General features: G+C 41.5%; 2 protein-coding genes across 2 annotated transcripts; both read left to right on the forward strand.

Annotated features, from left to right (window-relative positions):
- Positions 1-666: 666 nt before the first annotated feature.
- Positions 667-3,568, forward strand: opn8c (opsin 8, group member c). Its single transcript, XM_029497101.1, has 4 exons — positions 667-769; positions 1,649-1,942; positions 2,376-2,707; positions 3,062-3,568. The coding sequence occupies exons 1-4, from the start codon at positions 667-669 to the stop codon at positions 3,566-3,568; spliced, it is 1,236 nt and encodes a 411-aa protein (XP_029352961.1).
- A 2,272-nt stretch (positions 3,569-5,840) lies between these two features.
- tagapb (T cell activation RhoGTPase activating protein b) lies at positions 5,841-20,519 on the forward strand. Its single transcript, XM_029496391.1, has 14 exons — positions 5,841-5,915; positions 7,993-8,078; positions 11,591-11,761; positions 13,729-13,893; positions 15,381-15,422; positions 15,843-15,927; positions 16,031-16,084; positions 16,294-16,363; positions 16,582-16,745; positions 17,133-17,294; positions 17,611-17,720; positions 18,049-18,235; positions 18,445-18,526; positions 18,696-20,519. The coding sequence occupies exons 1-14, from the start codon at positions 5,841-5,843 to the stop codon at positions 19,838-19,840; spliced, it is 2,598 nt and encodes an 865-aa protein (XP_029352251.1). The 3' UTR covers positions 19,841-20,519.
- The last annotated feature ends 2,463 nt before the right edge of the window (positions 20,520-22,982 follow it).

The following is a 22,982-nucleotide window of genomic DNA, read 5'->3' on the forward strand; positions in this document are numbered from 1 at the left end:
TATGTATGAATATGGAAGACTGAATATGCGTGACTGCTTATAGTATCATGTCATTACAGTTATGAATAATATTTCCTCCGAGTAGGAGGTTGACTGTGAATAGGCCTTTTGAAAGCCTCCTTCAATTGCCTGAAGGGAGCGGAAAGGTTTATTTTTATTCTTGACCTTATTGTTGTTTTTGCAGTTAGTACTACATCATTTTCTGCTTCTACTACTAGAGTATTGTAAATTTCATTTGTCTCATTGATATCTCATATCTCAAATGTTTGATATCTACAGGACCACCATATTCCTCATTTTCTTTCCTTTGACTTTGTAAAATGTGTTCATTTTTAGTATATATATATTGTAGACAGGGAATAATTTCTGGCTTTCAGGTGATGACAACAATAGACGTGCAGTTTTGTTGCGGCAGGAAAAGTGATGATAATCCCATAACGGAGAGGAGATCATGCTCTTTTCATGCAGGCTGCAGTGACATTTTGTCACCTCTGGGATGCCACAACTGCTTTCAACAGCTTTCCTCCTGAGAGCTGATCTGATCAGCTGTTGCTTTAGGTTACCATGGCGACACATCAGCGCGCATAAAAGAAAGTCCCATGGATTGGGTGCGCACACATCTCGCCTTGATTGTTGCCAGCAGCATCTCAGAAAGAGCAGCACTCGATGCCTCTGAACTTTTCGGATGACAACCGGACCGTCTCTGCGTTCACCTCCAAACTGACCCCTGCTGCTGACATATGTGTGGGACTGGTCATCCTCTCTGTGGGTATGTGCACCTCTCTGGCTTCAAGGCTGGAAGAATATTCTCTTTTCATTCTGCACCCATTTTCCCATAATACACATAAAGTACATTATAAAGCGTTTGGATTGCTAATTGCATGTCTTTTTGCATTTTTATTCTTGTGCATTAGAGTTTGTAATGATTGAGCCATTGTAAAAACATTTTTTTAAACAATGTGCATAAAAACATGATGCAGGTAATTTGAACTAATGCCTTTCAGAGCATAACTCATATATACTGATACACATGTCCAGGTTATTCTTTTCCTCAGTGGAGTCTGTGTTTGTTTGTGTTATAGTCTTTTGCAGTCTTGGCACCTGCCTGCCTACTTATAAGATCATTTCTTCATTATGTAAAATATCAATGAACTGTGAAACAGAAGATGGACCATATTTTTATTTATCTGCAGTTTTCTTATCTCCTGATTTCCTTTAAAGGAACAATATTCTGGATGTTGCCTCCACCTATTTAATGAGATTTTTTATTTTGGAATTAAAGTATACACAAGGAAAGAAAAATATAATTTCAGTGGTTTTCACATTGGCAATGTGAATCAACTGTATGTAATGTGAAAGCTGCTGTATCAAAAGCATTATAACTGAAATTTGTGTCTTTCAGCGCATTGCAACTAGTTTTTCATTCCAATTTAAGCAGCAAGTGGCAGCAAACAAAGATAAACCCCGTATACACTCCCTGCTCTGCACCTCATGGTCAACAGCGATGGAACAAGCTGAAGTATTTCCTGTAGGAGAGAGTTCATTTAGTGTGTACTGCCTGTCATGTTGCCATTAAGAGGCCAAAAAGAAAATACAGTTACAGTTTTGGAACAAAAGCGAAAAAAGTTTGTTTTCCTTTTGTCTGTAGTTCTGCTCTCGGTTCTGGGAAATGGACTGGTTCTGCTCATCTGCTATCGAAGGAGGAAGAAGATGGTGGGCTCGGAGCTGCTGTGTGTCAACCTGGCAGTGGTGGACTTCCTGTGCTGCATCTGCTTCTACCCGCTCTCCATCCTGTCCTCGTTCCACCACATCTGGCTGGGGGAACACATCACGTGTGTTTATTACGGCCTCGGCTGCTACATCTTTGGACTGTGCGGCATGTTCACCATTGCTGCCATCAGCATCATCCGCTATCTGAAGACCTGCTACAGCCTGGTCTACGGTGAGGTCAGCTCCAAGGGCAGATCTGATAAAAGGCTGCCGTTCACATTTTTCAGGGGAATGTTCCTGTAATCTAATGTTACTGAATAACATGCCAGTAAAAGGTGCATTGTTCACTTTAGTCAAATCAAATCAAACTTTATTTGTATAGCACTTTTACACAAAGTGCTTCACAGGTTAAAAAGAAACTGAAATAAAACACAAAAAGAAGGGCAAACTGAGGTGAATTAGAGCTTATCCCACGCCTGCAACTTCCCTCCTTCTTAAGACTGGTGTCTTTTCCTGAGCAGGAGTGTGAATAGAAAATGTATTTTCCAAAACTATGAAATTATCCTTTCAGCGTGACAACAGCTGAAATATGGCCTATAAGCACATGCAACAGGTAAAAGCATTAAAGTTGTCAAGTGACTAAAGATTTTTGCTCCTCCCAACAGCTGTGTGGCTGGAAGGAGCCAACATCCGGATGGTGTGTTGCGCCATCTGGCTGGTTGCTGCTGTGTGGTCCAGCTTCCCCTTGTTCGGCTGGGGCGAGTATGTCCCTGAGCCTTACGGGCTGTCCTGCACCATCGCCTGGAGGGGTTATCACACCTCAGCCAAGGACGCCTTCTACGTGATCTGCTCCTTCGCCTGCTTCACTCTGGTTCCGGTCCTCCTCATTGTGGTGTCCCAGTGTCAGATCCTCCACAAGGTGTCCCGCTTCTCCTACTCGCTGTCTGCCAGAGGCATCCAAAACAACTTGCGGCACACTGAGAAGCAGCTGTCTGTGGTGAGAAAGGTGTTGGCAAGAAAGTCCTGCACACCTCAGATACAGGACGTGATCGAATCCCAATTAGGCCCCACAAATGAGGACTTGAGAGCTGACTGCGAGTCTCAGCTTCTTGTCAAGCCAGATGTATTTTAGGGCGATGCATAACAAGGCCTACTTTGCTACCAAAAGCAAATACAGCATTTTAACTAATTTGACCACATGAGAAATGACACATGGCATGAGGCCCACTCGTCATGGCAACGCTGGCCTTATTGTGGTCACTTCCCTGTTGGTACTACACATGGAGGGATTCAAGTGTTGTTTTTACAGTTTCCACAGTAACTCTTTGTTATGTGTTGCCTCCTCTTCCAGATGTTCTTCTGCATCAGCCTTGGTTTTGTGATCGCCTGGGCTCCATATGCCGTGGTGTCCTTCCTCTTCATTTTCCACAAGGAGCCCCAGTACATGGCCCCTGAGGGCTTCGTTTTCCCCGCCCTCTTCGCCAAAAGCTCCCACATCTACAACCCATACATCTACTTCTACTTTAACAAGACTTTCCAGCGGGAGCTGCGCTGCCTGCTTCACTCATTCTGCCCCAAGCTGGGGGCGAACCGAGTTGGAGTCCACCTGGCCGCTGGTCACCAACCCCCGTACCTGATCCACATTCAGCTCCAGGAGAGAGGCCGTGGTCAGAGAAAAAACTTTGGCTTGTCTCAGGACAGAACTCACAGTAAGAGCAAGAGCAAAGGCAGAGCAGCACACCATAGCAGCGACTGTGTCCGCGACAGGCCGGTGTACACCTGCTGGGGGTCGTCGAAGAACATCCCCACAATCATACACAAGAAATCGACCAAAAACTCCCTTCCTGTCTCCATATGAACTCCTGTCAGGGCTGTAAATTGCAAGGTTGTGGTGATGGAATATCTATCACGATAGAAGGGGTACATTTTAACATATTGTGATATGTTGTCATGCAGTCATTTTGGTAAATTTCCTTTTTGGAAAACGTGGTATTAAGAAAAAATGTGCTTTGAGTGTAGAGGGAACCTGATAGATAAATCATGAAAGCCTACATCACATCCTTGAGAGGAGCATCTCCAACTCAGCTCCATTTGTATATTTCTCCGCTCTTGCACTTTCAACAAATCCAGCCGACTCTGATCTTTGCAACTATAATGTGTGTAAACGTTGTAAACTTCCCATTTGTAAAGTGTTTGTAATTGTGTGCCTTGTGTTTTCTGCTGTACAGTTCTGCCTTAGCAAACATAGATGGATCGAGTTCCCTTTCAAGTTTTGATTTTATTCTGAATAAATGTAGCAACATTTGTGGTCATGTTGGAGTATTTTTATGACATTTCAATACTAGATGTCTTGCTGCTTTATGTATGGTTAATTAAATGCAATCAACATCAGCAGCTCATTTTAAAACGCAACAAAGGAAAATGTAGGTTTCTGTGTTTGATTCGGTTGTGAGTTTGTTCATCAGGGGCCTACTTCTGGGGGGTTTGTCTCGGATGATTATGATTATGTTTACTACAGATTATGTAACCTCTCGATAAAAGGCTGCATTGATGAGCCATTCTGTAAAGAAGCGCAATGCTTCCATAATTGACTGCAGGACCCCATCAGGAATTTACTGCAGTGACACTCAACAAAGATAAAATGCGTTAGTCACATGATTTTAACATATTTATCAATAATTGCAGGCTTCACTGGAGCGGCATCAAGGGACGACGAGAGTGATAAAAAAGAGGCGTATCAGTCCGTGGCAGCTGAACTACTCTGAGTGAAAAATATAAATACAAATGATGGAACGCTACCTCAAAAGTTTGTATGTGTATTTTGACGATTCAACATTTGTAGGATGAGTGTTGTTGCTGCAAGAGACAGCCAAGATCAAACCAATCATGAAAGTGGTGACTTGCTCTGAGCCGGCTCCGTGCTGAGCTTTTGATGCCAAGATGGAAACCATTAACTTTCCTGAACAGGACTAAATGGAGTCCTCCAGGACCAGAGCCAACTCAAAACACTGACAACAAAAGGCCAAAATGCTGTTTGTGTGAATGATTCCCTGTTGACAAGAGTTTGTGTGCTTCAGGTCAGATGAAATGGAGACCCTGAAGCTCGCACAGACAGAAATGTCAGAAGTCCATCCTCTGACTGATTAGAGACATCGGAGCTTTTCTTTTGGTTTAGAAATGATTGTCATGTTCATTTCACTTGTATCTGAGCTCCAACTCCAAATGTTAACATGTCTTTGTAGAGGAAGATGGAGCAACTTGTAACTTGTGTGCTCTCATCCCAGCTTACATACATCAATGTGTCTTTTTCTTTGCATTTTTGTTTTTAATCCCTGTTGTCCTTTTTAAAAATTATTTTAAGAGTAAGAATTCACAAGAAGAATGAAAAGCAAAACATATTGTTAAAAATATAACAACGACAACGACAATAATATTAATAAAAATGTATTTTTAATTTCTATAGCCTTTCTCAAATACTGAGTTCTGAACACATTCACACATACCACACAACCTTCACAGCCTTGCTGTGATGAAAACAGAAAGGCGTATTTAATTAAATTTCTCTTTTTAAAGGTCACCACCAGCGCTAAATTAATAAAGTTTAAGGTGATCCCTCAGTTCATTATATTATTGAAATCATTCCTCCTTGTTGTTGTCAGTCAAACACTGTAACACTAAAAAGGAACCACTCTGTGTGAGTGTGTTAGTATGTCTGCACCTCGTGGGCTGATCACTGATACGCGCCGGCTGTCACGGCATCTCGCCCTCGTTAGGCTGGAAACAGGGACGAGGCGGCGGGTCCTGATGGGACACTCAGTGATCTCATAATGAGAGGAAGCAGCCCAACTGGAGCGTAACAGGACAGGCCTGTGAGAGGGGAGGATGGGGAGCGTTTGGCAATGCAGGTCCAGGTCAGGCAAAAAAACACAACAAAACAAAACAGCCCTCCTTTTTTAGTGTGCCAGCTGGGCCTCCATTGTTCTGAAGCTCATTAGTGCCAGCTAGAAGGAGTCGTTGTGCAGGACAGGAGACGTCATTCTGCTCGTTCGCAGCACACAGCAAACTACCTCTCCTCTACAAACTGCAGCATAAGACCCCGGGGGGCTGAGGGCTCACCTGGAGACGTCAGCATGGACACTCCAGATTATGGGATTGCAGCAATGAGGAGAGGAAGCTACGATGACGCTGCAGTTTCCCTGCGTCCTGTGAGTATCGATCCACCATAGATTGAGCTGGTGGCGCCTGCTGAGTGTCACTCAGTGTGAGGTGACACTTTTTAACAATCTGGGTTCTCTTTCCTGAGGTGCCTTGTATATTTGACGGTAGTGTTTAATGAGAAAGTAGAGGCAAGGACATTAATCATCGAGAGCAAGGAGGAAAAAAGATTTCCGCTCTATATGGTGTGACAGTGTTGAAAGTACTGATGGTTTTACACACAAAGCAACAAGCAGTGTCAGTCACAGACAATAGATACGAATGAACAGTCAAGACAGCAGACTTTTCCATAAAGAAATGACACAATTATGATGGTGTGATGCTTTTAGGGTTTCGCCATAAAACCCTTCTGCCCAATCCAGCACGCTGTTCTTTGAGACTCAGCCTGACGCACGGATCAGCATGAGGGGAGATGGTACAAGCTCTTGGAAATTAAAATTTCGAGGGAAACGTATACACTCAAAATTGGGACATTTCAGGCAGCAAATCGTAATTACTGAAAGGCTCCATTTTCCTGATACGCTCTCAGTTTTTGGTGACTTAACCTTCCTCAGTGGACTGCACTGTCCGAAGTCTAAAAAGAAACTTTATATGAAGCTTTAAGCGTCACATATGACGAGACAAATCAATACAATCAATGCAGATGACTCAGAGACGCCTTTGGCTGGTTACTGCGTCCATCACGGGTCCTGGCTCTGACTTCAGAGACAAACTCCAGGAAGAGATGCTTTGTTCAGTGTTCCTGTCTTTCTAAACTCTGCTCAGTTTATTCAGCAATCAGCACAAGAACAGCCCCAAAAAGATGGAAGATCTGATCTTTTTTGTATGAATATATATACGTGTTAATATAATGAAAAGTTAAAATTCAAGTTGAAGATGATAAAATCTAGACTCTAATTGTGTTTTATCTTTGCTGGCCAGGTTGACTCATCTATTACTGAAAAGGTTCTGACTGCAGTCTTTGTTATTTCCAGTTTTATGTGCAGCTTTAACCCTCAGTCGCTCAGACCCTGACGACACTGTGGCTTTATTTGTGTATTTTTTATTTGCTGCGTGCTGCTTGGCAACATACAGTTAGCATTATCTGCACTAGAAGGATGAGCTTGATGATTGGGGGGAGACTGCAGGTCAATGGACAGTCTTGAAATAACCAAAACGTTTTCCCCCACAAGGAGAACAGACTGCAAAATCTTTATTTACCGTTCACAAAGCAGAAAGAAACCCAGACTGGTACTTACAACAAATCAAATTTTGCATTGCTTTAACCTATTTATTTAAAAATCTTTATCCAATTACTTGCTAGGATTTTCTTTTCTTTCTTTCTTTTTTTTTTTTGAGGGAGATAAGGAACAATTTAATTTGGAAGATTTCTCACATGATGTTTTCTTCATACCTGAAAGGAAGGAAATTAGGTGATTTAGATTTTTTCATCGATCTGTTCCGAGCTTGAGTTGCTTTAACGCTTTAACGGGGATAATATGTAACTATCACAAGTCAATTTCGCTGATGGACTTTCTAATCTGAGGTTGATCCCTCAGGATGGATTTGGCTGCAGCACGTTTGATCAGGAATGTAAACAGCAGCAACCACGGACCAGAGTTGATGTTTTTCTCCATGATTTACATCTGTGTTGTTCTGTTCTACCTGAGAGTCAGGAAAACCACATAAACAACACATCACATTTAGTGGTCTCATCTTCATGGATCATCATTCTGCTCAGTCCACTCTGGTACTTAAAAACTGTTTTTTAAAGTCGGCTTTGGTAGGATCTGAGGACCAAAGTACACTTTTGACGACACGTCTTGTGTATTAGAACACTGACATGCATCGAATCGAAATCTTTGCAGTCTGGTCTTGGCTGAGGGGCTTTGAGTGTCTGTGCTGTTTTAAAGCCATTGTGCATGTGAAGGCATGTGTGAAAAATTGCATGGTAGAGCATTAGCTGTGACGGCAGAAATGTGTGAAAAGCTTTGACAATAACATTAAAAATTCATACTGTGGACACATAAATAGATTTAGATAATCTGTATTTTGTATGACTTTTATAAGCTCTCTCTTTTCCTACAGCACCTCAAAAACTTGGCTCAGAGACGTCGCTCTGCGCCATCCGTGGTCTTCGGGAAGGCCTTGGGGATGACTTGGTCTCCTATCAGGTCTGCACATCACCACTTTCTAAACCAATCTATCTATTTTCTGAAATGTGTTTCAGAATCAATTCTATTCTTATATTCCCAAAGAGAGAGGAAGAACAGTCAGTTTCTTTTGATGGCTGTGTCTGTACACACCAGTTGTTTGGGATGGGGGTAGTGCTTCTGCTCGCTTGGAGCAGGTTAGGTTTTGTCATCTCAGGCAATCTGGAGATTTAAAATGGTTGCGTGACCAGCGCCTGCTTTTGAGTTGTGGCAGGGATTACTTTATTGATTGACTTGCAAAATTAAACCAGTAACTGGATCCATAATGAGCTGCAGTAGGGCTCGATTAGGTTTCCAGTTACAGCATGAAAGAGGCAGAAAATAATGTGGAAAACATCCGAGGGAGACAGAAAGGGAGGAAACATTGCAGATTGGAATCCAAAACTTTCACATAGATTTCAGGGAAAAGCTGCTGTGCTGGATGAAAATCAGTGAGATAAAAATCTAATTTTCTGGTGTAGTGAAGATTGTTTCATTGTTTTGTGCATCCAGTGCCAATCACACATCCAGCAATGTTTACTTCTGCCCTGGAGGCCGACCCGCCGCCTTTAAAGCGACAGCAGGTTTTTGTGGATGTGCAACATTATTTTCAGTTGGCAGCTCAAATCAAAATACATTTTTTAAAAAAATCTCAAAGTAAATATTGTTATTTTGATGAAGGATTTTATTTAAACCTTTTCGGTAGTTTCAGTTTCTCTTCACCGGCGCCTCTGACTTTCAGATGGCAACACATGATGAAACAGCCTCTGCTGCCCTCAAACAGCAGCACTTGACGTACACAGAAGTCCTGTCACATGACCACATGTTGCAATGTGTCATAGTAGTTTATCACCTGCCATGTGCAGACTGACCACAGACACACATGGGCCTTCAGGGGATTTACAGGGTAAAGTTTTGACATTAGAACAAACTCCTAAACCTCTCTGAAGACCACAAGGACTCAGAGACAGACCGACTGATATGAATCTGTCTTCACTTTCTGACAGTGAGCCCTTAATCCTGATTTATCAGTCACCCTCAATCGCCATGATGACAGGTTCTATGATAAAGCTTTGTCTGGCCTTTTTAGCAGAATTAGCTGAACTAGATTTGAACAGGTGGTGGATTTGTTGGCCTTTTTTACAACCAACCACCAACACCGTTAACACGGCAACACTATCCAATCCCTGCAATGACGAACTTACATATAAATGCAGGAAACAATTTTGGACTTTTTTTTATTTATATTTGTCACTTTAAAAAAAAGGTCATCATTTTGACACCTCAGTCCATAAAACGCCACAACGGGCTCTGTAGGCGCGTGGCGTGGGCTCTTTAACCTTTTAGCGTTATTGCCAGTAGGTGCTCAAAGACCACCAGGGCATATGGTGGGTGACTAATGAAGTAAAAAAAAAAAGAAAAGACACAGACAAAAAATGTCCCCACCCACTTTCATCATGGGTTTACATTTCCTTAAGTGGGGAGATTCATGAGTGTTAGTTTCAGTGCAGTGGGACTGCTGCTGACGTAAACAGCACACAGCAGAATGGCAGCCCAGCTCATGTAACCTACCTCCAGACTATACATTTATGATAAAGGGTTAATGTCAGATGTGTGGGCTGCCCTGAACTTTTCCTCCAAGTGGAGAAAGTGAATAAGTCTATTTTGAATTTCTAAAAACGATGGACTATGACTTTACAGCACGATAGCAGTTGATGTTAGTGTCGGCGGTTCAGGGTCATACTCTGTTCAATTTGCTCACATTGTTTGTAGAGACAACATGGAGGGTCAGAGTTTTCACCACTGTTGGATTTTCTGGGATTTTATTTGTCATCTTCACTCGGCCACAAGCGGTAACAGGGAAAGTACCTCTGCTGCTACAATTTGAATTTCTGCCCCAAACCCACAGACTCACGACCAAACCTGGTTTCACACTCAATTTGAATAAACAACACTTACATTCACACACTGACATGCAAGCTGGCAAAAGCATAACGCAATAACAATTGTTTTGGGGTTACTTAGTGCCACACAGCTGTATTATTTGTTTTATTATTTGTTTGTAAGTGAGGCAGTAAAGAGGCATCTGGAAATGTCATGTTAGATAACAGCTAATCTTTTTAATAATAAAGAAAGAGCACACAACATAAATGGTGAATTATTTTTTAGCTGGAGACATTTTGGTCAGAGATGTCCCAAAGATAAGCTGGTTTCCAAATACAAACATACATCACTCAAAAACTCCGATCCAGCACAGACTCTTTTCTCACATTTAAGATAAATAAACAACCAAGTATCAGTCAGACAGATTATACAAGTGCGGTATTATATTGATCCCTCAGGGTTGGCTATGGCTTCATACATAGAGCTGACATTTTCTTTCTACTCAGATCGTTATTCCCACCTGTATGTGATATTTTAGTCAAGGATAATAAGTATTGGAGACTATTGATTAGTGATTCACGTTGTTTATATTCCAAAAGAAGTGGTGTTTTTTTTTTGTTTGTTTGTTTGTTTTTTCAGTTTACTCAAACAGCAATCCAATCACCCAAGCACAATCTAGGAAACGTTCCTGAACTGGTTGCACATGATCCTTGTTGAGGTTTGGTAGTTTCCACTTTCCACACCCTGTCATTCAGAGTTTCCTTTCACTTGACCCATCAGTTGACCCATTAAAAATGTACTTTTAACCGCAGACCTTTTCAATAGATATTCATGAAAGATTCGATAACTTGTTGATGATGATTTTTGGGAATGCGGGAGCTTCAGACCTTCTGGAGTTTTGAGGGATTTAAATAAAATGTGTAAGAACAGAGATCTTGTAAACTATGGATATCAAAGGTTGGAGGAGGACACATCACATGAATCAGTCAGCTCTGGTGCAAATTTTCATCACGACATCAGTGCTTTGAATTCAAAAGAGTCATAATCTCACCAGTTTTTTGTAACATGTCATTCACGAACAAATGACTTTGAATCTCAGTTTGACGTTAAATTTGTGAGGATGATACAAGATGGAGTCCTTGAATACCAATTCACTTCTTAAACATCTGCTTTCATAAGACTCTTATGCAAAATGTATGCATGTGATACATGTGGATTTGAGAATCGTATGAAAAGCTGATATATTTGTGAAAAACATCTGGTGTGTCGGGGGGGAAAGTACACACTGTCAGCTCATTTTATCTCACAGTAAACATGGCCGCATTATTTTTAAATGTGAAATTGCTGCATCAAGAGACAAATTAGTGCTTTTCCATTATCTTTAGCCTCTATGCTAAACCTAAACAAACTGAAGCTTCCATCTGTTTATCTGACCTTAAACAAAAAATCTGCTTACAAAATAAATGTTTTAAATATACATTTATCCACCCAGGAACACTGAAACTGTCTAAAACTTTTACAATCCCATTTAAAAGCGAGTCGTTCTCCCAGTGTATCTACTCACCAACATTAGCTTCTGTCACCCACCCTGTGTGTGTCCACTGGCTCAGGGAGGAGGCTTCCTGCTGGGTGTCCGTGGAGCAGAGTCCATTTGTCCTCGGCCTCACCAGTGAGAACGGAGAGCTGCTGCTGGACGAGTGTGTGCAGGTCACTGAAGGCACAAAAACAAGGGACAGGCACCTGTTCCTCTTCAGCGATGTCATTGTCTTGGCCAAACTCAAGTAAGTGATCAGCAGTTCTTTCCATAAAAATGTGAGGAAAATCAAATATATTCGCATGGAATCAAACATTATAAATGAGAAACGACTTCATCAACTGACAGACACATTCAAAATTGAATGTGATTTGGAATTCAAGTGACTTTCTGCTCAAAAATGGCAGTTCTAGTGAGAGTGAAAGAAGAAGTAAAATGTGTGTTTTCAGACACTCGGGCTTTTGGGGAATCTCCCAGCATAATGACCAGTTTCTACTGACTGACTTCATCCTGTAACAATAAAATAAAGTAAGGTGGTTCCCTTTGGGTGGAGTCACATCAGGAGGAAACTCAGATGTTTTGTCTTTCAAACAAACAAAACATGTCAGTGAGAATCTTTCCCTTTTAAACGGTGTTTGATTAGTGTCAGAAGCTGCACCATCCTCAATCCAAATCATATAAATGAATCTGGAACCCGACACAGAGGCAGTACTCAGATGATTACTATACAGTTTCATTATTATTATCCAATGTCCAGATTTAAACTTAATTATGAGCAAGAAGACACATTCATATGAAGAAGCTTGAGGATGTTGCCTCACTTAGTCAGATGTGAGCGGCTTGCCTAAGCCGGTGGAAGTTTTCTAATTTGTGAGTGGGAGTTATCAGACTCATCTCTGTCCCACAACCTGCCCACAGTTCCAGTAGGTAACAACACACCAAGCACACTTTGGAGTCTTCTGAGTGTATATATATATATATATATACAGTACTCATATATTAACTCACGTAATGAGTGTTTATGCTACTATTTAGTGTACAGTTTGTTTTTGAGAAACATTTAAAAAGCACCACATTTACACATCAGGTCTGTTTACCTGACTGTCTCCGGTCTGGATCTTCACCCTGACCTGCGGGGCATTGTGATCGTTTGATCTGCAAACTGGAGCTGTGTCACCTGGAAACACCATTAAATCACACTACTCATGATATGATCAGAGCCTGAGAAGAATAGTTAGCCTTTTGTGAAGAATGCTTGTTTTCGTTTTGTTATTTTGTTTTGTTGAGAGTTTAATAATAAGAGAGATTCCTCTGCCTATGCAACAAATGCCAAGCTGTAGCTATCTGCAGTCAGCATAGGCTGGAAGCGTATAACTCACTCTGAGTTCAGCAATGCAGCCCAGTGTCAACACCGAAAGTATACTGCTTTTGTTTTATTGTCACGGAAAGAGAAATGTGAAGTCCTTTCACTGTGCTCATGATGCAGACATCACACTCAGAAACACTATCAAGTCTGGTATTATATAATTCTGTGGCCTTGTCTAGTATTTCTTAGAAAGATTTTATTTATTTGACATGATGCTAATGGCAAATAGACGTGATACCGGATATTCCTGTCTCCTTCTACGACCCAGTTTTTTTTTTTTTTTTTTTTTGTTGTTGTTTCCACCACTCCAGGATACATTTAACACACCTCATGAGCAAACACGCAGAGGTGACCATGAAATTGTAATCGGAAACGTGTCTTTGTCTGCGCTGTAACGTACATGTCACCTTTTCTAAGAGATCTGTGAGAGCGTTTCATCCACAATCCACTTCCCAAGCCAATTAGTGTGTGTTTCCCTCTTCAGCCTTGGGAATCAATATCGGCATGCTTGGTGTCTCGCTAGTGCAGCAGATTTCTTCAGCAGCATTCATGCCCAGAATAAATTTTCCATTTAAGCTTAAGGTGGAATTGTTGAATTGTGATTTCTGTACATTAGACTTTCAGTGGGAGCTTCAGAATAGGTTGGTGTGTGTTAAATTGTGAAATTGTGGCTTTTGTTTCTATTTTTTGATCTGGCTTTTGAGCTATATTTTACATTTTTATGACTGCATTCCAAATTTAGTCATAATTTTTGGGGGGGGGTTTTTCTATCACAGAAATTTATGGAAGTGAAACTCTGAAACAGACTTTAAAAGAGTGCTCCTTTCCTTTTTGCCCCTTTTGAACAGGTCGACTGCCAGCTACCGTCTGAAGGACAGAGTGAGCCTCAGGGATATCTGGCTGTACGGTTTTGAAGATGAAGCGGAAGAAGAAGAGGGATCAACGGGGGATGTTGACCCACGGGTGACCCTCGTCTTAGCCTGGCCTCTCACCTTTTGTTTGGTGTGTTTTCGGTGAGCAGTCATGCACCAGATGACTCAAATACAAACAACATATTACGTAATGAAATGTACCTGTGCTTACATTCCTGGATAAATACTGAAGTGTGTCCATGTGTATATGTGGCTGCATTGCTCTTCAGTACATATGCATACAGATATACTGGTTGCTGGCATTACATTAATAATGTTTTTATATAACAACGTAGTAAAATCTTTCTTATGAAACTCTTAACAGGCTGATAACCAAAGTTTTTCCTTTAAATTAACAATTTGTAAGATGTGCTTTTGGCTCATAGCCAGCTTCAGCTTTCACAGGTGTTTACTTCCAAGTCAAGAAGAGAACTGCCTCCAAACACCAAAGTTAACTCTTGTCTCCACAACGTCTCCTCTTCTACTGCCCAGGCTGATCAGAGGGTGTATTAGTAACCTCTAATAAAAACAACAATGGCCAAACTTCTTGTCAGGAGTCAATCTTACATCCAAACCTTTGACTTGCAACCTTTAAAAGGCTCAAATTAAAACTTGTTCTTTCATATTTGAAATATTAAATATTCACCAATGTATCAAATGCTCGTTTGTGAACTTTCAGAAAAGGGAGAAGCAGCAAAGAGAAAGGCCTTCCTACTGGCATCACAAGACACAAGGTTGCAAAATAGGAAGTGCAAAGCTTTCTGCAATGACATTTAGCTCAGCTGACTTATCGAGAAATGATGGATTTTACAGTAAACTAAAGCGGTGCATTAAAAACTGCCCATTGACCCATTGAGAGGTTAATCAACTAAAGAGAACAAAATTAATCTTTATGTTTATCTGCAGTAGGCAGCATGTCATCAAAGGCACTAAATGGCACTAGTTGGGAAACAGTGCACATATGGCAGTCATCGCTTTAGTCACTGCCACCCACATTTCTTGCAAAAATAATCAAACAACGAAGTTGTTTTTCAGATGTTACTGTTTTCCAAGAAGAAGATGAATCCCCTTGTTGCATTTGAGTTGTTTTGTCTGAAAATTAGATGCTACTCTCTGATTGGTTGCTTGCCTCTGGCAATGATTCAGCGTGAGAAAGTTTCTTTTCTCCTCATTCACAAGAAGTTGATCACACGAGTGGCTGTGTGCTGGCTTTTTATTTTACTGACTTTTAAAGTTTTAAACATTAACGAGGCCACGAAATATTACAAGAAAAAAAAAACAACACAAAAAACAAAACCGTCATCCCAACAGGTGTACACGTAGGAACCCACATCTGTGTCGTAGTCTTGTTTCCACCGATGGACAGCTTGCCAAAGTAAACCGAGTCTAGGAGGAAGTGGAACGTGTTTGGTTGGGGCCCGCCGTGACGCAGCTTCCTGCTCCCATGACTGAGTTACAGTTTCCACCAGAGTTGTTAAAGGAGCTCGTGGGTGCACGGTTGTCTCATTCCTCCCACTGTATCTGCCACCGTGCACCGTGAATCTCTCTGTGGATTAGTAACTCATACCATGCTGTTATTTTGCCTGCAGTTCGCCTGAGGTGAAAGAACGCTGGTTAGATACTCTTCACAGGTAAGAACCAATATCATTATCTGTGTTTATTTATGTTTACACCAGCAAATCATCAAAAATATTCTTTCGATCCCCATAACAGGTAATGCTTCCCATCCTTTATCTGGACTCTAAAGTACTTTTGTTCAATGCTGCAGAAGCACCAATCAAAATTAACTCTTAAGTTATGTTTTAAAGGATTTGGCTTTTAGATAAAATACGTTTTAATCCTCAACATTTCAAATAACAGGTTCAATATCACCAAACTGGTGCCTTTAAAAAGCACCTAAATGGTCCGCTGCAAGGTTCCAACACAATAACCTCAAATATCAGAAACTGAAGAAAGTGAAGACTAAAGACAAAAGACACATTCCCCAGGAAAGACTGCTACAGTTGTGACAACAAAGTGAACGCATTTTCTGATTTCTTGTCTTAACACAGAAAAATTAAAGACGCAAAAGTGAGGGCTGGTTGTGATTTATACACTCCAGACGTCCTGATGAAGGTTCCGAGTGGCAGCATTGCAGTAAGTGTCCCACCCCACCCATCCTAACCAACAAAATACTTTAAAAAGAAAGAGCCACAAATCACATATCTCACTGTTTCTGTCTTTTTTTTTTTTATTTTAGACGAAAACTTTAGCAGGAGGTGGCATGGAGCAAATCACAGAGATTCCCCTTAATGTGAGTAAAAACTCCATCTCGCTGGCATATAGCGACGAATGACTGCACAGAGTATAAGCCATTAAATGAGAAAAGGATTTCACACTTTGGGACAGTTAATGTTGCTACATTTGATTGATCTCTGGCTGCTGTTAGTGTCTGTACCCTGAATGCTAGTGTCCCTCTTGCACAATCATAACCAAACGGGTTTTTCTTTATTTTGTCTCTAGGGTGATGAAAAGATGGCCATTCTGTCAAAGCCCTTGAGTAACCAAGAGGAGAAGCAGTCACAGCCCACTGGTGAGTACGAGGCTCGGGCTCATTAACTGGGCCATGTGTAGAGGTGACACTGAGAACAACCACAAACACACACAGAGGAAGTCTAACTACTGATGATAGTGAGCAGCTGGCAAAGCGGCACTATTAGTACTGTCATGTTGCACATCTAGTCCTGCTCTGCAGTGTTGCACAAATAATAATAATCACATTTAATGTGATCTAAATGTTGCTTCCATCAGAAAATAAATGGAACCAAGTGGTGAAGAGGCTCAAAAAGGGCTCCAGTTTCAAAGCGAAGGAAAGGAAAGGAAGCCGATCAGAAACAGAGCCCAAGATTCATCTCTTTGGACAGCCACTCTGCAGGTTATGCCCAGACAGCTCCTCACTTCCCAAGCCAATCATGGTAAGCTGCCTCTCAAGCTAAAATGTTAGAGTTAATGTCAAGTCATTTCTGTCTTCCTGTTCTGCATGGCAAAGAAAAAAAGCTACTCACATCTGCCACCAAGCATTGTTTTTATTGTTTATATTATTATTTTAGACTTTCAATAGAATTTAATGTAATTTTAAGCAAAACACCTGCTGAAGGGAAATGTGGGACAGCCTGTTGAGGCAGAACATGAAAAAAACCCAAAAAAAACAAGCACCCACTCTGGTCTCATTCGAAACGAGTTCTCAGAATTTTTAATGGCAACAGGAAACTCGAGTCTCTCTGTGGTGCATGTTATGTTTTTAGCCCTAGTTTTGTTCGCAATGAAATTCTCACCTCTCCTCATGCTTGTCCTCTCACCAGGAGTTACTGATATCACTGAGGAAGAGAGGCCCGGCCACAGAGGGCGTGTTTCGAAAACCGTGCAACAGCAAGAACATGAAGGACATCAGAGAGCAGCTCAACAGCGGCCTGGAGGTGGACTTGGTGGGGCAGCACGTCTTTCTGCTCGTCGGGCTCCTCAAAGTACGTTCCTGTACCGGATCCGTGTGATCATCACTTAAATGTTGTGACTGCTGCAAACAAATCTTATTCTGCCCTTCTGCGTTAGTATTAAGTAGGTAGAAGTGCATCTTAAATTGCTGGGTATCCTAATACATGCTAATACAGGTAGCTTGATCTCTGCTGATGATATTTTGTATTATTCCGCCAAGTCAGTAGAAGCTAAGCATGTAGTGGAGCAGAAATATGTAGAAATGTATTTCCCAAAAGGGAAATATTCTAATCCAATGCCTCAAAACTGATATTACTCATTACTCACAACGCCTGTTTTTAATTGCAGAGTTTCCTGAAGGAACTTCCTGGCAGCCTGCTCGTGTCTGAACTTTATGACACATGGATGACAGCTCTGGCCAACGAGGATGCTCAGCAGAGAGCTGTGGAAATCAGAAAGTAAGCAATCGATTCGGGATGATGAGCGCCAACAGTGCTGTTTTACCTCAGCTTGTGTTTATATTTGTGTATAGAGGGAAATACAGATCTATTGGTAATATTTTGATGAAAAATGTTGCGGTCAGGTGTTGGTGCGTATTTCTGTAGTGGGGTTTACACAGGGACATCCCATCCGTGTTTGACTGAACATAAACACTTCTCTTTTTTAAATCTCTCTTCTGTTTAATAAAAAGGAAGAATCTTAAATTTGAGGAAAAAAAAAAAGAGCGGCAAACTGATGTTCCTGTTCTCTTTTTCTTCCTTCCCCTTTTCGCTGCCTCCTAAACAGGGTGGCAGATATGTTGCCCGGGCACAAGAAACTCCTCCTGCAGCATCTACTCTGTGTACTCCATCACATCCTCAAGAGTGCTGACATCAACAAGATGGACGCCCACAATCTGGCGGTGTGCATCGCCCCCACGCTGCTGCAGTTGGACACCACCCCCCTGGATGAGCAGAAGGAAAAGATGGAGAAGGTACGTCTAGTTATGAGTCAGTTTTCTCACTTTTTGTGCTTTGAAGCTTTGTGGTTTGCTGTGCAAAAAACCTCAAATGGTTTCACAAGTTAGCTGTTTGCTGTTTGTTTGGAAAGGCGGCACAAAAAAAGATATACCGTTCATACACAGCGGAGCATTTGTAATGTTATCATATTGACCAATCGTGTTTGTTTTCCTCATTGCTGCAGGTCACAGATCTCACTGAGTTCCTGATTAATCACTGCGAGTTACTCGGAGAGAATATCCCATTTCTTCTCGATACTGATGAAGGTACATGAACACATCACGTCAGAGTTCTCTTATCTCCTTGTCCCCTCCTGATGCTCTTACAATCCCTTACTTAGGTTAAATTGAATTGATAATTTTCTAAATTGGATAAATGAGGATAATTAGTATGAAATTTCAAATTTCATCATGTCTTACTTTTCCCGCCGTACAGACTCCCTCTCCTCGGTGCATCATGACTCTGCCTATGACAGCACCGACCCAGACGGCGATGGGGAGGCAGGAGGGAGTACCAGCTCCACACAAGGAGGCTCATCTTCCTCGCTCAGCCCCAGCTCCAACACCTCTACTTGGGCGTCTGACACCGTCTTCAACTCAAAGACACCTTTCAACCGTCGCTGCTCTGAGCCCATCCTGCTTGTCTCGCCTGATCTTGCGAACCTGTGTGGCCACGCCAGGAGCCACGAGGACTTCTCCCTGGAGATGAGGGACTTTGAGGAGCAGCCTTTAAGGAAGCAGATCTCCGATGACTCCTTCCTGCTCAGGGGACAAGGTGGGCACAGGCCAGCTCTGTCTTTTCCAAAGCTGAGCAGCTGCAGCAATATGGACCATCTGCTGTACATGAACACGAACCACGTCAAGGACTGCTCGTGCTCTTCTCTCGAGAGTGCTGCATCAAACCAATCGGAGGGCTTAGTTTTCACCAGCTCCCCAGCCGGCTCACCAGCCTGCAACCGGAGAGCGGACACCATCAACCAGTCCTCCGTGGAAGCAAAGGCTCCACAGGAGGATGCCAAGCCGAATCCTCCTGATGAGAAGAAGCGTTCACATTCACTCAGAGTAGCCAATAAACTCCTGGTCCTGACGAGGACCAGGAGTTTGGGAGCTTTCAGCAAGAGCAGCCTGAAAAAGGACACCCCAAAGGAAAACTCCTTCCCTTGTGAAACCCTCCAGGAGGACTCCCAGAGTGAAGCGGATTCACCTGCTGAGCCTCTGCGCAAACCGCGTCCACTATCAGCCATTGAGGTTTTCAGACATGTGGACAGCAGAATGCCCTGCAGACCTCCATCATATGAGCAGGCGATGCAACATGTGGTTCTCCCTCCACACTGTAGTGCAATGACAGTACACGATGCCAAAGAGCTGAAGAGGAAATCCCTACCACCCTCTGTGAACGATGACTTCCCCCCTGCCTTCTGTGTCACTCTGAGCCAACATGCTGCTGTTGTAGAGAGGCGGCAGCCTTTCCGCCAGAGAGCCATGTCTGAGTCTGTGTCTGGCCGTCATGAGATGACGTCCCAGAGATGTAGCCAGCCTGTGTTTGAGGAGTTTTCCTATGCCAAGGAGTCCTATGTTTAATTTACTCTGGAGCTAGTTTGGACTTTAGTAGCACAACAATAGACCAGCAACTCACCAAGCTTCTTTTTATTGTTTTATTCCTTCAGCATCATGTCAAGCATGGCTTACTTCTGAGAGAATTAGAAACTCCTAGAGAAATTAATATATTTAGATTGCTTGCTTGGGTTTGGTAGCACAAATTCTTAGCTCTGTGGCTTCAGCCATTTCTTACCCTGGGGCACACAGTTTGTCTGTTCTGTGGTTGGTGAGACTCTGTCCACCGTTTGGATGTTCAGTCAATTCATTCTTCACTCTTTCACTTTGGATGAATGTCACCAATGTGCCACCTCAGTGGTTGCACTGTCTATGTAGTACTATTTAGAGTACAAGTATAATATTGTTATACTGATAGATATTTAGTCTATCACAATGAAGCTATGAAAACACAGTTTGCTGTGGATAAAATATGCTATATGTGTTGATGTTTGAATACTTGTTGTTTATTTCCTTTTCCTAAATCGTATTCACCTTCCACGGGCTTCTATTTCCACTACATTAAAGCACTTTTCTGAAGATGAACAATGCTTTGTTAACTATTCTAAAAATGTAAATAATGTCACATGTATGAGAGTAGAGATTGTAAATAGGAAACAAAAGAAACAATTGGAATAAAGAAACTTATAAAGTATTTTAAAAAGTGAGTTGTTTCTCTGTTTACATAAAACTATATGGGCTTATCTTCATTTTGTTGGACATGACAAAACAGAGGTGAGCAGGACTCATTGAGAGAACAGCGTGTTCTGGTACACGCGCTGAAAGCAGAAGGAAACCAGACATGGTCACATGGACGGATTTGGTTTTTCTCCTAATTGCAGCTCTTTTTTCTGACTGCAAGATGAGCGGCTGCCACCTTGTCTTCCTTCCTCTTTGAAGCATTTTAACACCCCATTTCTTCCTCAGGCAGATTTCATCAATCAAAAGATTTTAGTGACTTTGACTTTCTTTTTTTGTAAAAATAAAATTAAGATGGATATCAACCAACTCTGGTAATGCTCATCTTAAAGAATCAATTACACGTTAAACAAAGAAAGGATCATTCATCATTTTTGAACTCATTGCAGTGGATCTGCATGGCTGAGACACATTTCTTAACTAAACTCAACTGTTAGTGAAAGAGAACAAAAGACAGGAAGATCTTACGACACCGTGCACCACAACACCAACACAAGCCTTATTAGCACCGCGTTGACACAATGTCAGCAGAATAAAGTTAAAGTGATGTCTTGTTTAATTGATCTGACATTCATTAATGTCTCAGACTTTCAAAACCTCTCAGTGAAGTTTGAAGTAAAAAGAGCTATGTAGGATGACTTTTGAGAAAGAGTTTGGACTGTGGTCAGTTTTGATACAGCTGCTGGGCCAAAATAAAACACTTGTTAATCCTGCACAGAACAACGTTCTTCGTTACAAAGTAACATCAAATTACTTCTATCAAAAATCTGATAGTGATTGCGTCATCTGTTCTTATCTGTAATCAGTGTTATCTAGCGGTCTGTGTAGATGCAGAAAGTTGGGTTGCAGGCAGCTTCCAAACATCAACTCAAAGGGTGAGAAAATTTGAATGTCGTGGTACAAACAATTTGTTGGTGAACTCTTGTGGAAACCAGACCTTTCTCTGCCATGCTTTTAGAGAATTTCTTCAAACGTTGTGCAAAAGTTCAGATGGACAAAGATTAAGGTCAGCTGCATAAAACACTTTGTACTCACACCTCAACACATATTGAAAGTCCCTACACACACACACAGCCTCTAAATGATAATGAGCTACAGTGAAGTTGGGGAAAAGTAATCCATATGTTTTGCAACAAGTAAAAAAGAAGAGGTTTACATTTTCAGAGTATTCGTCTTAAGACAGTACGTAGACGTAAACAACTAAAGATTGCTTGCATGTTTCCAGTTTCCAGAGAGAGAGAACTGCTGCATTCATTATTGGGTACACACGTGTATTCAAGTCTCAAAAGTGAATACAACTAAGTAAGAAATAATACATTTATGGATTACGGTCTTAAATTCATCTAGTATCTCTTCCTCTGTGTGTGTCTCATTTCCATTGATTTTAATTTAATCTTTCCATTTAAATCAATTATAGGTCAACAAACAATAATATATATGTATATATATTATAAATGATAACTTCTGCTGTATTGTCAAATAATAATTAAGGTCTTCTTGTTGAGTCTATGGCACTCTGTACCTGTTGGTTAGTGGCGTGGCCAAACAAGGGAAAGCCGTCCTTCATACATCTAATCTCAATGATATAATAATTATTGATCGTGACTTCACTTTTCTTGGTTTTTCAGCCACAGTTGCCATGGTGTTCAGTTGTCATAGCGATAGTAATCCATTGCTGCATAATCAGATGGAATTTCAATCACATAACAAAAGTCCTGCACTGAGGACTGTTGACCATCTGACCTAAAATTCGGGTTATAACCATATGTTGAATACCCAGTCTCATCAGAAGCGCCGCACTATAAACTCATCTAAGGTAGTTATTTAGGTCTGCTCAAATTATTGATTGAAAATATACATCCTGTTATTGTGTCCACCCCATTAACATGGCACTGTTTGAAATTAGTATGTTTTGTGTACTGCGATGTCGCTTTGATCATTCGTAATTTACTGCTCTTAGTGCACATGAACAAAACTGATTCGCAAAATGTTAATTTTCCCATTTCATTGTCTGTCCCCATTTATTGCCACTATCCGCTACAACACACAAGCTTCCTGATTGCAATATTCAGCCTGGCGCAATGAATGAATTAGAAAAATTGCCTAGCAGTATAGCTGTGATGGTGTGAAGGCCTATCAGTGCTACTGGTCGAACAAACCTAAAATAAAATGAGAAAATAACATGTAACAAGTAGTGGACTGTGGTGAAAAAGGTGAGGATGTGGAAGCACATCCTGCTGGTTGTTTTATCTCCTGGCTGCCAGTCAACACTAATGAGAAGAAGTTCACAGTGGCAAGCTGGACAGCTTCCTCTTCTGTAGAGAGTGATGATATGTGACAGCCAAAACATAAATAATATAACATGCAGATAGGAGCACACATCTCAGCCTTTTATGAATCTGAGACATCTGCGCTCATCTTAATAGACACC

This window comes from Echeneis naucrates, chromosome 24 (assembly GCF_900963305.1).
Source record: "Echeneis naucrates chromosome 24, fEcheNa1.1, whole genome shotgun sequence".
Lineage (NCBI taxonomy): Eukaryota > Metazoa > Chordata > Actinopteri > Carangiformes > Echeneidae > Echeneis > Echeneis naucrates.

Excerpts from the sequence above, each read along its gene's own strand:
- tagapb (XM_029496391.1), top strand. The coding sequence starts at position 5,841 with ATGGACACTCCAGATTATGGGATTGCAGCAATGAGGAGAGGAAGCTAC. Across the intron at positions 16,085-16,293 it reads TCACAGAGATTCCCCTTAAT|GGTGATGAAAAGATGGCCAT; the intron begins GTGAGTAAAAAC and ends TTTTGTCTCTAG. Across the intron at positions 18,527-18,695 it reads TCTTCTCGATACTGATGAAG|ACTCCCTCTCCTCGGTGCAT; the intron begins GTACATGAACAC and ends CCCGCCGTACAG.
- opn8c (XM_029497101.1), top strand. The coding sequence starts at position 667 with ATGCCTCTGAACTTTTCGGATGACAACCGGACCGTCTCTGCGTTCACC. Across the intron at positions 770-1,648 it reads ACTGGTCATCCTCTCTGTGG|TTCTGCTCTCGGTTCTGGGA; the intron begins GTATGTGCACCT and ends TTTTGTCTGTAG. Across the intron at positions 1,943-2,375 it reads CTGCTACAGCCTGGTCTACG|CTGTGTGGCTGGAAGGAGCC; the intron begins GTGAGGTCAGCT and ends TCCTCCCAACAG.